Source organism: Sceloporus occidentalis, unplaced genomic scaffold (genome assembly GCF_023333645.1).
Source record: "Sceloporus occidentalis isolate IW3139 unplaced genomic scaffold, rSceOcc1.0.p SCAF_3, whole genome shotgun sequence".
Classification (NCBI taxonomy): domain Eukaryota; kingdom Metazoa; phylum Chordata; class Lepidosauria; order Squamata; family Phrynosomatidae; genus Sceloporus; species Sceloporus occidentalis.
In genome coordinates, this window is record NW_028316983.1 from 107,128,773 (window position 1) to 107,145,761 (window position 16,989).

General features: G+C 40.0%; 1 protein-coding gene across 1 annotated transcript in view; it reads left to right on the forward strand.

Moving 5' to 3' along the window:
• The window catches only part of KCNT2 (potassium sodium-activated channel subfamily T member 2), a 281,831-nt gene that overhangs the window by 103,836 nt on the left and 161,006 nt on the right, over positions 1-16,989 (forward strand). Inside the window, exon 2 of the mRNA XM_089515794.1 lies at positions 8,140-8,219. Coding sequence (XP_089371920.1) covers positions 8,140-8,219 — 80 coding nt within the window. The remainder of the gene's footprint in view (positions 1-8,139; positions 8,220-16,989) is intronic.

The window sequence follows — 16,989 nt, forward strand, 5'->3', positions numbered from 1 at the left end:
TGATAGCCAAAGTTCAAGCAGTCCGTGGAACAGAAAGTGACAATTCAGGATTAGAATAGATGGCTTAGCATAAAAATGTTTTGAAGGAAATTACACCATCAGAATACAAATGAGGTGGTTTGACGTGTGACATATTTTAAAAAATGCATGAAAAAGGAAGATACTGTTAGAAGAAAGCAGGAAAGAATCTAGTTCTGCTATGGATATAAATGTGCACATAGGTTTTAAGGAAGTGCTGTTGAATCACAGTTCCAGAGCATAATTTATTGCTCTTAAATGTTGGACTACAGCTCCCATCACTCTACTTTGTCAGTTATACTGATCAGACCCCCAAAAGTTGGAGTTCAGCAACCACTGGAGAGCTGCACAGTGCCTTCCAAGATACAAATACAGTGGGATTAGTTAGTTCAGGTGTTCCTACATTTGCTCTGAATTATAATATTTGTATAGTTTATCAGCAGAATTGAAAAAAAAACCCTTTCAAGAAGTTCTTGGATTGCAGCTACCATTTTGATATATCCATTGTAGAAGGATAATAAGAGATATAATGCCAGCAACTGGTAAAATCCATTGTCCACTTTAAAATTGTCAAAGTGAATAGTTTTTGGAACTATTTGCCACTTACATCAATTTTTCATTTTCTAACCTCTTTGGTCTCAAAATGTATTGCAGTGAAGATTCACACACTTGACCCAGTAGGGATGTAAAGAAGATTCACAATTTGTCTCATTCTTGTTTTCAAAGGCATATTAATACATCAAAACATTACATCAAGAAAACAGGTAACCCCTGCTAGATGTTTTTACCTCTCCATTAGAACAACAAAAACAACAAAAGTCTTTTTTGTGTCATTGGAGTGAAATAGACAGGCTAAATAAAGTAGCTTCCAGCCACTTTGGAGGCACACTGATTAAATGGTGCATGCCTCCGGTCCTTAAAACTGGAGCAAAAAGGAGCCGGGATAATCTGACTCCTGACAGTGCCAGTTGACCCTGTGTCCATGGCTCACTTTGGAAGCAGGCCAGGATTATTGAATGAAAAGATGTGAACAATGCTTCCAGTTTTTGAAAGTTCATGCAATGAAGCAATGGTAATAGTTATTTGAGGGGGGAAATGTTTGAGTTTACTCTAAATAATTTGCACAGTTTGCAACCAAAGTCTCATAAATATGAAAAACTCTTCAAAAATGCCCATGGAGAAGCCCACAGCAGGACACGACTATAATAGCATCTTCCATCAGAATCAGTGCTCCACTTGATCAGTGTGAAAATGCCCGGACTTTGACAAAAATAGTATAGAAGGGACGAGAGTGTGACTAGGATGAGAGTTCTGTAGGTTGCATAAATCATTTAAGAGAAAATTCTCTTCTTAGAAGTATCACAAATAGATGTGTAAAAATGCTTTTCACAAGATTACTCTTTTGTCAAATGCTCCAATGTGCTAACAGTTTGGGCCCAGATTTTGGTGGCACGTTATGTTGATGGATGTGCAAAGTGTTGACATGCCATGAATCTGTTAGTACAGTGCCACTTTAGAATTTTTAGTGTAACAGTGTAGAGGTTTTACACACACACTATACTCCCATTGCCATAATTTTGTACTTCACTAACCTCCAATTATATTTAGTTCTAAGGCTGGAATCAATTTGGTGTCTTCCTCCTGTGTAACAATGCATAATATGAGTAGTTGCACTTCACCCAGAGACATGGTACAGACTATTGTCCCAGCCACCTCTCCCAGAGTGCCTTACCTCTAAGGGACAACCCCCCTGAAGGCAGACATTGGGATGAGCTACTTGGAGCCAGCAGCTTTCATTTCTCCTCTGTACTGCTTCTGTACTGCTGCAGCACTTATAGCCTTTTTCTTTTGGATGCTACTTCATCTCGACTGGTGTAGTTAGACTGGTTTAGTTACACTGGTGTAGGAATCCAACAAGATCTTGGCAATAGCATGATACTTTCATCCTAAAGTAATAGTTCTGAATATTTCAGGTGTTTTGCTTTCCTGCCGAATGTAGTGTTGGGTTTTTATTTGGGGATGCTGCACATTCTCAGCATAACTAATAGGTAGAACAACATTTTGCATCTTTGATGCATCTTTAGGCATCAATTATTTTTTCCTGTCTTTATTAAAATCTTGACATTTCCTAAGAAAGGGATGTCAACCACTCTCTCCTTCCCCCCAATGTACACATTTTGTACTCCTTTGGGCATAGTTTTTCTGTGCCTGATTTCTTGTGTACTATTTTACACATTCCTCTGGGAAATGTTTGCCTCAACCAGCCAGGACTGGACTGGCAACAGTTTCCCAGATGACCTTTTTGTCTGCAGCCCCCAGACTGTGGAACGACCTGCCAAAAGAGATAAAACGGTTGAAAATGATACTTGCATTTAATTTTAAATTATGAGTTTTTAAGAATGTATTTATATGAGTATATTTTAATGGTTTCATAGTTCTGTACTTTACCTGTTGGCTTTATATGTTTTTCTTGTTAAATTGTGTTTTGCATTTTGTACCTCTCCTTGAGCATTTAGGAGAGATGGGAACAACAACAACGATAACAAGAGCAATATTTTGCCATAAATATTTCATATACATTTTGACTAGAGAATATCAGTACAAAAATCTGGGGTAGTGTTATGATACACAACACATTTTGCATTTACGTATTTATTTGTTTGGGAGGTACAGATTAGGTAAATGCATATGGAAATTCAGACTGAGTGAATGCCCTCTCCCCATTCCTAACTGATTTTGAGTAAGGTATGAGAATCTCTGGCGTTATTTGGAGGGGGATGCTATGTTTACATTCTTCAGTGCTGTTTCAGATGATATAAAAAGAATTTATATTAAAAAATGATCACAAAGTGAATATTGCTTTGCCTTCCTGAAATAATGTCAGTTCCATTCATTACTTAAAATAATAGTCTCTTTTGGGCAGTTGATACATTCAGCATAATTGTAAGGTAAAGCTTGCCCTGCATAGCAGAAATTCAAATTGTGCATAGGTTTTGTGTTCAGTTGCACCAATGCAAAACAATAAAAAGAATTCACTGAATATGGGCAGAAATGGCAATTGACAGAGAAGGTTAATTTGGCTCCTTATCTTCGGCATAATTTTGTTCATAAATCAGAAGTAAACTGAGGGTTATTTATTTCAGGCTCGGTATTGTACACTGTTATGAATAATATTATTAAACAGCAAAGTTTGTTGGCTAGTAACTTTTGTAGATCTACTTGTGAGGCTGCGTTAGCATTCCGGAATGTGCCAAGAACTACCACTGTGCAGAAATATCTATACAAGCATTAGAGCGTATCCAACTTCCTTTAGCCTTAACCCCATTTATCTGGATGTCTTCTGAGTTTGGGGACCTCAGAAGCCTGTGCCCCACTTTTCATTAGCTCACCAGCTTTAGTTTGCTGAACTTTTTACTGTGGCATAACACTCGAAAAATAGAGGAGTGTTTTCAAAACATGTGGAACGATATCTGTGGTTCCCAACCTTTGGTTCTCCATTTGTTTTGGCCTTCAGCTCCCCACAGCCCAAGCCAATTTGGCAAAGAATCAGGAATTATGGGAGATGGAGTCCAAATAATCCAGAGAACCAAAAGTTGGGAACTACTAATAAAGATGGACTAGAACAGGGGTCCCCAAACTGTGCTCTTTAAGGGATTTTAGATTTCAGCTCATAGAAGCCCAGACTATTGACTAACATGGACTAGAAGCTTGAATCAGTAGCAATGAAGAAAGAACATTGCTTGTCAGGCTAAAGGACTGAAGGTACAGTGGCCCAGGTTACTAATCACAAACAGAACTGAGACCATTGAAGAGGTTATATACTAAATCGGACCATTAGTCTATCTAGAGCAGGATTCTCAGCCAGGGAAGATTCCAGGATTCTTCACCATGGATCATTTATAGAATCATAGAATCATAGAGTTGGAAGAGACCACAAGGGCCATCCAGTCCAACCCCCTGCCATGCAGGAAACCCCAATCAAAGCATCCCCGACAGATGGCCATCCAGCCTCTGCTTGAAGACCTCCAAGGAAGGAGCACATCTTGAAACAGAAGTAAAATTACATTTTCATCACCCCAACCCACCCATCCAACTTGACTGCTACAGCTGTACAATCTTGGAAAATGAATTTGTTTAAACAATGAATGCTGAAGATTAAAACCATATATCAAGATAATATATACGTATATATCAAAAACTGCACCTTGTAGTCCTGGGAGGTAGGGCCCTTCTTCTTGCTCTGGCTAGCCCTGATGGTGTTGGGCCTCCCTTTTCACTCCTTCCCAGGCCAGATGATATCAGATGGCATGGAGAGAGGGTTCTTCTTCTTCAGGCTAGCCCTGATGGAGTTGGGCCTGTCTTTTCACTCCTTCCCAGACCAGATGATATCAGATGGCATGGAGAGAGGGCTCTTCTTCTTCAGGCTAGCCCTGATGGAGTTGGGCCTGCCTTTTCACTCCTTCCCAGACCAGATGATATCAGATGGCATGGAGAGAGGGCTCTTCTTCTTCAGGCTAGCCCTGATGGAGTTGGGCCTGCCTTTTCACTCCCTCCCAGGCCAGATGGACAGATGGCATGGAGGGAGGGCTCTTGTTCGTCATCGATGTTGTTCTGCATGGAAACAATGAGTAATTTTAGTCATTGTCTTCCCACCATGAGAGTCTTTAAAAACCGTGTAGCTTTGCAAGATGACTAGTACAGTACTACTACTGCTGCTGCTGCTACTATTTATTTCTTACCTGCCTCTTCACATGGATCAAGGTGGGAAATAACAACAGACCCCAACACACATGTTATAGTTTGGATTGTATTCTGCAGAAAATGCTTATGTGGTATTTTTGAACAGTAAACAGTATTTTCTACACAGTAAGCAACATTTTCCATTTTTGTGTAGAAAATATTTCCTGTAGAGACTATGGCGGGTTACAGACTGCCAAAAAATACGCATGGAATATGTATTAGGTTTAGGAAGGGGCGGTGCTTCCGCACCCCCCTAACCCTAGTACGTATTCCATACGTACAACATGGCGGCGCCCCTTCCACATGGGGGCCGCCATGTTTACGTATTGGACGCATAGCGTCCAGACGTGTCGCGGCGCCTATGATGTCGTGAATGCGCCAGCGGCACCTCGCGACGTCACAGAGGCACCGCAAGAAGGAGCTCCATTTTGGAGCTCCTTTTTTGCTCCGAGCGGGAGCCGCGCGGTGTGGCTGCTGTAGCTCCCGCACGGAGCAAACGGCGGCGACGGCAGACTGCCTCAAAGCGGCGGTCTATAACCCGCCTATGTCATAGTTGGGGACTTTCTCTGCACAAAATTCATATTTTAGCCAAAATTTACATGTTTCTCTTCAGATATATTAATTTTTGTACAAAAAATGCTTTTCCCTGTGCAGAATATTCTGCTGTCTATACCAAAAAGTAGAAATGTCATGCAGATTCTTAATGCAGAGAATAATGTGAATCTTAATGTGAATCTTAAATGTCAAGGTTCTTGACAATTCAGGATTCTCCTCAGGGTTTCCTAATTCTCTGGAAACATTTTCCTACATTTTAAAAAAAAATATTCATGTGTAATCTTTCCATTCCTAGAATTGTGTACTTATATATATCACTCCAATCCAGTGATGCTGTTTATATGAGAGAAACATATATATAATTCTTATTTTGTTATGAATTCTTCCTTGCCATCTAGTTCTAATTTGGAGATACTGAGAGCAAGTGTCTCACATCTTGGTTGTACACAGTGGATCCTTGCAATTCTTTATGCACTTATCCGGAGAGGAAATCCTATTCAACTTAATGGGACTTACTTTTGGTTAGAAATATAGAGTCTTGCACTTGAGACCTCAATTTTATGCATACATACCAGAAGTGGGTCTTACTTCCGAGTATGCATGCTTAGGACTATTTTGTAAATATAATAACAATGCTGAACTGTCAATTGTATGTGATAAGTTTTAAATTATACATTTTATTTGAATCAGTAAAACATGTTTAGGTTTAATAAAAAAAGTCAGCATTGTATATACTTCAAATTTCCATCAAATTTATCTTGTCCACTCTCCCAACATTGATTAGGAAATTGCTTTCTAAGCAAACTTCTACCATGAAGACAATACACGAACGGAGACCTTCTTGTACATTTATACTGTTTTCTTTGGTGTCATTGTTCAAGTTGCTTTCTTTTTGATCCAGTCAGGATATACAGGTACACTCTAATCATTATGGCCTAATGGTTGACCTACCAAGTAGAGATGGAGAGAATATTTAAAAATATGAAAAACAAAACAGTAAAAATAACACATGTTTTTCTAATGTTGAAGAAACCCTGAAGAGAAAGATCCTGGACTGATAAGTATCTTAGCTGTTCGATGCAAACTTAGCAGGCGGTTGGTTTACATGGGTAATGACATTTTCTGAATAGAAAACTGCTTTTTCTCCATAGAAAATGATATATCTGTACAAAACAACCATATGCAAATTTCATCCACAATACATCTCAAATTGTGAATAGGATTCGAAATAGCAGTTTTCAAAAAACTTTCTAACGATAGGAAGAAAATTGCCAAAATTACTCATTGCCTCCTGTAAGAAGGCAATTAGTGAAGAATTACATCGTTCCTCCCAAGATGTTATTGATTCAGTGCATGTACTCTAGTTAAGGCTAACATTTGTATTTAGGCTTGCATCTCCAAACTGGTTTCTACCTCCATTCAGACTTCTGTTTCTACTTTTTTCTGAACTTTTTGCTCCAGTCTTTTTGGGGACGTGAACATTGCAGAACTAGAACCGAGGATACCTGCCAAGCTGTCAATGAAGTTTAAAAAAGTGTTGGAGCATTAAACTAATCAAGTGCTTTTGGAATCCCTTATTTCTTTTTGTCATGGAAACCATCACAAAGGAATGCCAATCTGCTTGGCAGTTATGGTTGCTAAGAAAAGGGAAGTAGAAAGAAACAGGGCACTTTTAGGCTATCAAAAGCCATTCATAATAGGGGTTTAAAGCAAGGTGATTAGCTCCTGCACTCACTCTTCTCATTAACATTACATCACCTCTTACTGTTAGCATGCTATTCTTTCAAGTCAAGAGTGCTGTGATTTTACTCTTCAAAATATAGGTATGCAGCTCAAAACTGTGTGAATCAAATTATAATGGCATTTCCCTTTGCAGTTAATAGTCCAGGTCTGTGGACCTGTATGCCCTTATTCACTTGTCTGACATTTTCCTTCTGATGTTAATTCATCAGTATTCAGTATGTGGTGACATGAGATTAAGGGGATGTATATACCGGCTTGAAGTGCCGGCGTGGTGATGGCATGGGGGTGTGGCATCTGGCCTACGCATGCCATCAGGCTGCCCACCCAACCGCACAGTGGGCGGTGTCACAGCCCTCCTTTGGCACAATGTTCAGATGATGCATAAGTGCTGAAAAGTGCTGCTGCCACAGCACGGGCAGCTTTTTGCCAGCTCTAAAAGGAGCGGCATTTTGCTATTTCTTTTAGTGCTGGCAAAGCACCCGATCAGGGCTGTGGTGTCTGGTTGCTTTGGCCCCAATCCAGCACTGAAAGGGGCAGTGGGATGCCGCTCTATTGAGGCAGTCTGTAGAGCCCCTAAGGGAGTATTAAAATACAAATACTAGTACAATGCTAAAACTGAGTTTATACTACAGAGCCATGGCTCTATAAGTAGCCACTTGGGTATAACATTCCATCCTGTAGGCTGATCTGTTTCATTGTCCAATCTTTGGGTCCTCCACTATATACATTGCAGGAACTAATAGATTGCAGTGGAACAGACTGCTCTGAAATGATCTGGCCTTGGGATAAACTTACACCTTTATAGCACACCCATTACACTGTACAATAAAAATGTGAAATATCTCGTATAAGAAATTAAAACATACTGGACGTTCTAGTCCACTGAATTGTGGTTGTAAGTCACACCCTTCCCTGCCCAGTATCATGAAAATGTGTGTAATTTCTTGTGAATTTTGTAAAATATAGATTTATAGACTTTGAGTTGAACAAATGCCAAAAAAAAGTCTCTTGTGCACAATTATTGTGTAATCTAATTTAACAAAGGAGAGTTGAAGTCTTATCCTTTTCTTTTCTTTTTTTTAGAGTACAAGTTGAATTTTACATGAATGAAAATACATTTAAAGAGAGGCTAAAGCTATTTTTCATCAAAAACCAAAGATCAAGTAAGTGATCTTTTTTTGTTATGCATGGATGCAAAGAAATGCTTTGGAAAAATAATGTTTGGTTATTATCAGGTGTGGATACAGGTGACATGCCACACTTACCTACTGACTATGCATCACTGAGAGATATAGAAAGCTAAAATTGCTCTGCAAGCTGAATGACCTACATTTGGCTCTCTATAGCACTTCTTTGAAGGTGAAAACAGTGTCCTGCTGCATATGGAGCACTGTTCATCTCTAAAGAATAGTCTCATACGTCTTTCTTTTTTGCCCCCTTTCCTCCCAGCTTCAGTATTGGTACAGATGTAATATTTTTCTAAGCTAAGAGGCAGTAAATACCATTCAGGGTTCTTGAATCCACTTTGACTTCTTTGTTTTGATTTCTTTTCCATCTACATTAAGTTAATTGTTTACTTTCATTTTAAATTAAAAATTCAAACCTTTTTTTTAACCGTATTTTCACACTCTGGTTTCAAGCAACCCATAGTACATGTTCAAGTTTGCTTAGATGTAGCGTAAATATTTGAATTGAAAAGAGAAGGCTGGTCATATGGAAGAGGAACAAGACATCCCGGTGATAAAAAGTCAAATCTTCTAATTTGCTCACGAGGTCTTGAAACCTATAAAAATAAACTGTATAGGTAATGCCATAGGTATATGGATAACTACCATGGCTTATTTTAACCAAATTTTGCCCTTAGGTACAATTTTATAACTAGCTCCAAACCACAGTTTTACACCATGATTAAAACTACAGTGTACCCTTGTTATACGCTGGGGTTTGGTTCCAAGATCTCCTGTGGATAACAAAATCCATGTATGCTCAAGTCCCATTAAATATAATGACATAGCAAAATTGTGTCCCTTATAAAAAAATGGAAAATCAAAGCTTGATATTTGAAATTTATATGTTTTTTGAACATTTTCAAACCGTGTATGCTTGAATCCGTGTATAAAAAATCTGTGTATAAGAAGGGCCAACTGTAACCATGTTAAATTTTTACCATGATTTACGTTAACACAGATGTAAGAAAAGCAGAAAATTATGTCAGAGGAGAGAGGCAGACTTGAAGAAACCTGTGGTCTTCTTCTGGTTGTTTATGATGGAGGGTTTCCTAGTGTTATATCACTCAAAAGGGAGACACACAAAAAGTAGAATGCAGATGTATAGTTATGAAATACTTAACTATGGCCCTGTCCAGATGGGCCAAAAAGCATGTACTCAGTACATGCTAGGGTTGCCTGGGAGCTTCCTTTTCAGATGCATCCTAACCCTAGTACGTACTGAGTATGTCAAAATGGCGGCACCCTGTCTACATGGGTGCCACCATTTTGATGTAATGGCCGCATCGCATCCAAATGACGCGGCGCGGCCATAATGTACTGGCGCTGCTGAAGGGCGCTTGTGATGCCCTTTCAGCAGCACTGAAATGAGCTCCAAAATGGAGCTTCTTTCGTGCCGTGTATCACTGGCATGGCCTTTACATGGGGCTGAATGGCCCCTTTCTCTGTCTCCCTGTCGCTGTCAGGGTGTCCATGGGGCATGAAGCCCCAAGGACACCCCTTTTCAGGCCGCGGGGAAGTGGCTTTTTGCCATTTCCCCAAGGCCTGGAAAAGCAGCGGTTCGGGGCCTCTGATGCTGTTGCTGTGGCCACTCAGGCCCCGATCTGGCAAGGAAATTGGCTGTCTGGATCTCGCCTATGTTTGTGAAAGCACAAAACCTTAGAGAGCTACTCTTTCCCCAGATACTATCTGAAACATGCAGCACAACATCTAATATAAATAATAAATAAAAAGCACCACAAAATCTGAATGCTGAGAAATTAAATTAATTCACTCATCACTGCTGAGCAAATGAATTAATTCACCCATCAATAATCTGTTTTATACTTTCAAATGTGAGAATATTTTTTAAAAAAACCCTCTTACAGATAAAACCACAAACATGGCCTAGAACATCACATTAATTTATCAGCAGATAACTTCTTACTCCTTCACATTCACACTCTAAATCAGCATACAAGGGGTGCTCAACAGCAAAGAGGGCAGGGCCCATTTTTCCCTCTTGCACCTGCCCATTGGGGCACAGTGCATTTCATTGCACGCACCTGAAGAGATGCAGTATCACTTCATGCTGCCAAGTATCACTTCTTGCTGCCATTTTGGTCAACCTTTGACCACTTTTTTTCCATGCCTGATACTCACATTTGGGTGGGTGGGAACACTGGAGACTTTATACACTTACACATTGCATATATTATACTTCAAAATCTACTTCCCCCCAAAACACCCAAAACAAGCAAACTCCATCTCACATGTGTAGATGCAATACACACATTTCTCATATCACACAAAAGCACCTATTCCTTACATTTAGCAGATGTAAAATATTTTGCTTTTAAAATTATTCTTCACTTTGAAATCACAACTGACCAGCATATCTTTTCTGCTATTTTTTAAACCAAGAGCTGATTCTCTAATGCCTTTTAGTAGAAACTAGGGCACATTATAAATGGCCATTTAGTACACGCTCTGCGCATACTAGGGTTAGAAAGGGGCATGCTAGGGTTAGGAAGGGTCTTACCTTCTTCACAGCCCCTGACACTAGTACTCACGGAGCGTGTACTAAATGGTGGCCCCTGTCCATACGTCTCGGACGTACAATGTCCGGACATGGTGTGGCGGAAGTGACGCTGCGAGTGCGCACCTTGCGCCTCGCGGCACCACTTCCAGGGGCCAAAAAGGAGCGCCATTTCGGCACTCCTTTTTAGCTGCGCCAGGAAGCCTCATGGTCTGGCCGCTGGGGCTTCTCGGCGTAGCTAATGACGGCGGCGGCAGACGGCCCGCTTTAGGGCGGTCTGTAACACACCTTGGTAACTCAAAATATTGCTCTATATAGCATTAGCTGCATGACTGAATGAACAAAAGAATGGAATTTATTCTGTTTCTCTGCTTTTAAGGCAACTCTTTCCCTATTCTGTAAAAAAAATCCCATCACATGGCAGTCTTAAATCAATCTTATTTTAAAAATTACCCACATATCCTCCTTCTGTAAACTGGGGGCCCTTTTGCAGTACACAGTTATAGAAATGTGATTCCACTTCAACTGCAATGGTTCCTTTATGTGGAATGCTGGGATTTGCAGTTTAGGGAGATATATTCATAATTCTCAAGCAGAATTATAGGATACAGCCAGTCCAGTTAAAGTGGAATCAGAGTGCCATAATTATGTAACATGAAAGGGCCCAGCGATTTAAGAATCTTTATTTCCTGTTGATAATCCTTATTTTTTATGCAATGTCATCATGGTTTGAAAAACTAGACATTGGAAAAGTTACCCTTTAAACTTCCACTCCAAGGATTCCAGCATGGTCACAAATGGTTCATAGGATAAATGTTTTGTCACCAATGGTTTTCCAACTTGTTTACCAGTCCAATGAGATAAAGTGTAGTATATATAATTTTGCTTGCATTCAAACTGCTTATCAACCATCTATGAAATATGACCTGTGAATTCTTGGAACATTTTGTTTTGTTTTGTTCTGGTTTAGTGGAGGAAACCAGTGGGCTATCATTAAAGCTACAGGTAGTATCCAAAAGCTAGGTCCTATCAGGATTGATGGGAATTCTGTTGAATATTTGAAAAATCTTTCCCTCTTCTAGGTATGATTACTGTAGTTTTGCACTTTCTACATTTAGATCTTACTTTGCTTTATTTTATGTTCTTTTCTTCTTTTTGTTGTTGCTGTGTGCCTTGAAGTTGTTTCCAACTTACGGTGACCCTAGGGCAAACCTATCACAGGGTTCTTTTTGAGGCTGAGAGTCTGTGACTTACTGTAGGTCACCCTGATTTGAACCCTGGCCACAAGAGTCGTAGTTAAACACCCAATGCTCTACACCGTGCCAGCTTTTCTTAGAATGTGATATTAACATGGAATCCAACTGAAATAAAAAAGATTAAGCCAAAAAAGATTGACGGGGGGATTCTCTTCCCTTCAAGATGAACTGCCAGAGAGGACAGATTTTAAGTGTATAAGAATATGCTTGCTCTCCCCCCATTTTGAGGTTGATCCCCCCCAGCTGATCCATGATTTTATTTTATTTTTCTGAATAGAAGAATTGCATTTTCTTTATTTGGAAGTGTTTCTCTCTCTGAAGATGCCAGCCACAGATGCTAGCAAAACGTCAGGAAGAAACTCTTCTACAACATGGCCACTTAGCCCAAAAAACCTACCAAAAACTATGGATGCTGGCCATGAAAGCCTTCGACTTCACATTGTTTCTCTCTTATTTGAAACATATTATGAGACACTTTATCAAGATTTAAGTATGGTGTGGGAAAGTGAGATGTGTGTCCATGTGTATGTTGGGGGGGGGGGAGAGGAGGACAAATACAGCTGGTCAATCTGACAAATGTAATTTCTAGTTTCTTTTGTTAAAATCCTGGCTTGTAGTAGTAGTCTTGAAAATACAGCTCAGTCCTCAAAATGGTTTGGCTTTTCAGAAACTTGTACCATTTCATCCTTAATTAAATCCCTTCAAAGCATCCCTGGATCCAGCCCCGCAGTGATTTGCTAGTCTTTTCATTTGATGCGAAAAATTAATAATGATAGTTAATTGTTTCAGTGAATTCTGAATAGCAATGTAAGTTTATTTTGTCTTTTGTGTATGCATTTGTTTGATTGGAGCTGTTGTGTTTTTTTTTGTTTTGTTTTGTTTTCTTACTTTTCCATGATTTTTTTACTGTGACAACTTTTGACAATAAATTAAAATTAGATTCTTACTCAATGAATGGTAGTTAATGAAATACAGGGTCAGATTGTAGATAGCAATTATCACTTTTTCCCTTTGCGAGATGATAAAATGAGAGAATAAAATTATAACAGCAGCAAATGGAAATTCTAGCTAATTAAGGGAGGAAGATGCTTGATGAAACTAAATAAATGTCAGGGGCTCTTTTCATAGCACAGTTGATTGGGATGTTTAAATGCTTATGTTGGTTAGTTAGCAACTTGATGGGGAAAGAAGCAATGTTGGCTTGGTGCTATTTGAAATGTAACTTTTTATCCATCTGCCCTATGATCTATCAGCAATATAAAATCTGACCTGTAATCTATCCGCAATATAAGATTTTTTTGCAGTTTGTACAGATTATATAAATTGAGAAAAAATGATATTTTTGTTTAATTGCATCCAAGTGACTATGAAGTTAGCCATTGGGCACTGATGCTGCACATTCTGTGACTACCGGAAATGTAATTTATTCATCCTTTTGACAGTCATTTTAATCCAAGAACTAGTAATTTACTTTTTTCAAAAGTGTAATCTGATCTTGTTGGTTGTGTATGTGTGACATAATAATCTAGTATATGTGAGAACCTTGGCATATCCATTATGTGCTGTTTGCTTCCTCACACAACCCAGTTGCTCTCCCTTGCAGTGGGTACAGCTGAACAAACTATAGAGCTCTCCCGTCACTGCTCTCTTTTAGCAGCAGTAAATATCAGCAATTTTTTCTTGCTTCTGGTTACACAGTGAGCAATATAAAAGGAAAATAAAAAGCTACCAAAATAAATGGAGGTTTGCTCTCTGGCTTACAAACAGAAGCACAATCACTGCTCTGCCCCCCCCCCCCCCAATAATGTTTTGTTCTGTTTCTCTGGTTTGTTGGGAGGGCAACAGCAAAATGTGTCTGTGTACATGTTTTGGATTATACTCTAATCAAACCACAAAGCAAAACTGCATGGTTTGTTTATCTGTGTTTGATGGGAATTGGAGCAACTGACTGAGCAGTGTGGACCAGAACACTGCTTGCCATAACTGATAAGCCAGGTTTTCTACAAATTCTTAGTTTACTTTGTTATCTAACGGGAGCTATTATATCCCATCTTTAAAAACTAGAGGAAAAATAGCTTAGAATAATAAAAATAAAACAATGCATATGGATGAAGAGACAAAACTCAGGAAAACTAACAGCAATCAGAAATCTTATTGCAGATAAAATTAGTACTCTCTTTGGTTTTGGCGTAATTTTTAATGATGCATTTTTTTATGTTTTAGTTTGTATTTCAAATTTATTTTTTCATTGTCAGTTGCCTTAAGCAGTATTTCTGTTAGAAATGTGGGCTATAAGAATTCTAAATAAATAAAATGCAAGGAAAATAAAATAGCTAGGAGTTCTAAAAAAGATGAATACTGATAAAGTCCCCCCCCCCCTTTTTTAAAAAAAGTACGTAGTAAAGAATATGATTAACTCACTTGGACAAGAGTTTCTAGTTTGCATGCTACAGTTCACAACCTTTTATGGGATGCCCACATAGAATCATAGAATCATAGAGTTGGACAGGATTAGCATCCTTCATTTCCCCAAATCTGCGAAGATTAATTTGGGTATCATAATTTGTACACAGTGCAAAATTAAGGGCATTGAATGTATGTGTGTATATGTGCGTGCACGCGTGCGCGCGCATGCACACACACACACACATATAGAGAGAGCATTGACCTGAGATACTCAGCACAGTGTAGTAAGTAAAGTGTAAAATCTGGCACACAGAGCCCCATTTGATTCACAGTAAAAGTACAGAGTAAAGTAAGGGCAAATATCTGGAACTGTATGGGATGAAACAAGGTTTGATTTTCTTCAATGGTAAAGAGTAAATATTTTATTTTAACTAGAATATATTCTTGTTTAAATTTGTTTGTCATATTCAAGTTTTCATCACAATGTGTGTTTTATTCAGTCATTTGTTCTTGGATATCTGTCCTGCTATCCAACTACAGTTAATAACTATAGTTAACTTCATAATCAATCCTGGAACTTTTTGCATTTCAATTTGCTCTCTCCACAATAAAGCTTGCATATAATAAATGGCCAACTGAGATCTCACTCCATGCATCTAAAGGGGGTTGGAGCCCATAACTCAGGGGGCTCCCTGTCTCATTGGACAGGATAAGGCAACTATAGTGGGATACAGACTGCCCCTTTGAGGCGGCCTACACCCGCCTCTTTTCCCTCCGGATTGGGGCCTGGGCATCCGCAGCGGCAGCCCCAGAGTCCCCAATCCGCCGCTTCTCCAGGCCTTGGTGAAGCGGCAAAACATTGCAAAACATGCCCCAAGGACACTCCGACAGCTGTGGGAAGGGGAGAAAAGGTCCGCTCGGCCCCTTTCTCTTCCACACCGCTGGTGTGGCTGTGTAAAGGCTGTGCCAGCGATGCATACGGCATAAAGGAGCTCCATTGCAGAGCTCCTTCCCGCGATGCTGAAATGGTGCCCCAAGCACCGGTCTGGAAAGCCCCTACCTCAGGCATCCACAGGCCATATCGGGTGAACTGCCCTTTTTTCCCCTCTGAGAAATCCCACTTCTACTAGTTCTGCTCAGCCTCTCCCCACTATTGTGTCTTCTGGCACCTGTCCATTGCCCTTCAATTGCGCTCACATTCCCAACCAATTCACTCACATATATGGTAGTGTCTGTTGTTGTTACTTGATGCTGCCCCTGGCATCTCCTGCTCACTTACACATGGGATGATGCTCTTCCTTGCTCCCACAGCTGCCTGCTGGCCCCTCATTCCACTGTACAGCCATGGGAGCAATTGTATCTTCCTTGCTGTTGTGTCAGCCTGACACCCCTCTCCATATCCCATTGGTGTTGGCTTTCTTAGCTGCTGCATCTCAGTGCTGACTCATATTCAAAGTCAACTAAGATTAGATTCCTTTGAACTGTTGTCTAGCCAGGTTTCTCCCATGAACTGTTGTCTAGCCCGTTTTCTCTGATCGTGGACAGATATAAGATGAGAAACACCTGGCTAGACAGCAGTTCATGTGAAAGGGATCTAGGAATCTTAGTAGACCACAAGCTGGACATGAGTCAGCAGTGTAATGCAGCAGCCAATAAAGCCAATGTGATTATTGGTTGCACCAATACAAATATAGTGGCTAGATCAAGGGAAGTGATATTATCATTGTATTCTGCTTTGTCAGCCCTCAGCTGGAATATTGTGTCCAGTTCTAGGGATTTCAATTCAAGAAGGATATTGACAAGCTGGACCATGTCCAGAGGAGGGCAACCAAAATGGTGAAAGGTTTGGAAGTCATGCCCTACGAGGAATGGCTTAGGGAGCTGGGAATGTTCAGCCTGATGAAAAGAAGATTAAAAGGGGACATGATAGTCATGTTTAAAAACATGAAGGGATGTCATATTGAAGCGGGAAGGGGCTTGTTTTCTATAGCTCCAGAGATCAGGACAAGGAGCAATGGATTCAAACTACATGGAAAGAGATTCCACCTAAATCTCAGGAGGAACTTCCTGATAGTCAGAGCTGTTCAGCAGTGGAATATGCTGCCTCAAAATGTGGTGGAGTCTCCTTCTTTGGCAGTTTTTAAACATAGGCTGGATGGTCATCTGTTTGGGGTGTTCCTGCATGGCAAGGGTTCAGACTCAATGACCCCTGTGGTCTCTTCCTACTCTGTGATTCTATGATTCTATGATCTCCCATCCTTCTCCTGGTCATGTGGCAGCTCAGTCAATCAAGCTTTGTAGGTGAAACAAAAGGCTTTTATGCAGATATCAGAAACAGTAACTATCACGTCTTGGTCAGAAGTAAAGATCCACACACACCCCCACCCCCACACACACACAACACAATAAAGGCAGTTGAACCAATACATTCCACTCCCATACTTCAGCCCATTCCCATGACAAGCTTCTAACAGTTCCCCATCTCCCACTGGTACTGTAATGGTTAAACCATTTCAAGAAACAGTCA